At 57.3% G+C, this 1,285-nt stretch overlaps 1 protein-coding gene across 1 annotated transcript in view; it reads right to left on the reverse strand.

Annotated features, from left to right (window-relative positions):
* CUNH11orf96 (chromosome unknown C11orf96 homolog) overlaps nucleotides 1-875 on the reverse strand; it is a 3,121-nt gene extending 2,246 nt beyond the window's left edge. Inside the window, exon 1 of the mRNA XM_026034678.1 lies at nucleotides 822-875. Within this exon, the coding sequence (XP_025890463.1) occupies nucleotides 822-875 (54 nt within the window). The remainder of the gene's footprint in view (nucleotides 1-821) is intronic.
* Between the last annotated feature and the right edge of the window lie 410 nt (nucleotides 876-1,285).

Below are 1,285 nucleotides of genomic sequence, written 5' to 3' on the forward strand. Positions count from 1 at the left end.
GCCAGGGCAGCGGCCGCCTCGCACCTTCACTCCCACCCGTGACGCCCTTCACGGCGCCCACGGCTCGGCACCCTGGGCCACCCCGAGGAGCAGCCGCCAGCACCAGGGCATGGGGCACACGGGGCACTGGCAGCGCGCAGGGAGCACCAATGCGGATGTGGAAGGGCAGCTGCCTCACACCAGCAGCACTGACCGCGGATGGAGCACGYACCCGGCCGTGGTGGCTCCATCCCTGCCTCCCAGAAGCAGCTCTAGGGCCAGGCTCAGCTTAAAGCCTTTTTATTGGGAGGCACAATTAACCGCATAGGGGAACAGCTTTCTATTTGGTCAAATGGAATCATACTAGTTCAGAGAAGTCCGTGTGTTTTTAATGTTGATTTTAAGCATCTAAATTTAGCCTCCAGAGCCCTTGCTGCATTATAACCACTTTCTCTCCAAGAGACCCATTTGCAATGCAGTTTTTATTCCTGACAGTTGTTTCTGCAGTGCAGAGGGACTGGGCACTCTCCTCAGCGGAGCCCTCCGGGAGGAGAAGGGTGCAGGAGCACATGCAGGATGTCAGGGCTGAGCTCACCGGCGCTGCAGGACACGCTGGGGTCGGACAGGGGAACATGGGGGAAAGTCGCCCAGTGCCCCATGAACAAGGATGAGTTCAACCCGCAAGCCTTGGCCTAAGGTGAGATCCTGGCTTTGGAAAAGGCCAAACTACATCTGCAACCCAGCGTGCATCCCTGCTCCAAACCCAGTTTCGTAAACCAGCTTCCGGATGCGAGCAAACTGGTTTTACTTCAAAACGAGCGTTTAATTCCCCTCACAGTTACGGTTATAAAAGGCTCTCGGAAACCGTCGCCGCCGAGTTGGAGCAACGTCACCATGGTGATAACTAGGCAGCCTTAAGAGTCAACTTGAGACAATTCAGAAAAAATATCCCGTGACACAATCCTCCGAGTTAGCGCTGCAACRCGCTAATGTAAAAACTATATTTATTCCGGCGGCTTAAATCACAGCTTTAATCTAGGTTCCCCCCGGCATTTGAAATGCGACCCCACCGTATGGATTACCGAGGCTCTTGGCCGCGGGGAGCGGGGCAGYGGGTTGCTCTGCCGCATAGCACCGAGCTGAAGTCACGCTGCCCCRCAGCGCCCGTCGCAGCGGACAGGGGCCCGGGCCGGCCCTCGCCACAGCCAGCGGCATCCAGGGCCTCCGCTGGGTCCTTAATCCCCGTTCCACACCTGCAGGCTCTGGGAAGCTCCAAATCCCAGTTCCRTAGAAGAGGGGCTGCTAA

Source organism: Nothoprocta perdicaria, unplaced genomic scaffold (assembly GCF_003342845.1).
Source record: "Nothoprocta perdicaria isolate Ctin4 unplaced genomic scaffold, notPer1 scaffold_15, whole genome shotgun sequence".
Taxonomy (NCBI): Eukaryota; Metazoa; Chordata; class Aves; order Tinamiformes; family Tinamidae; genus Nothoprocta; species Nothoprocta perdicaria.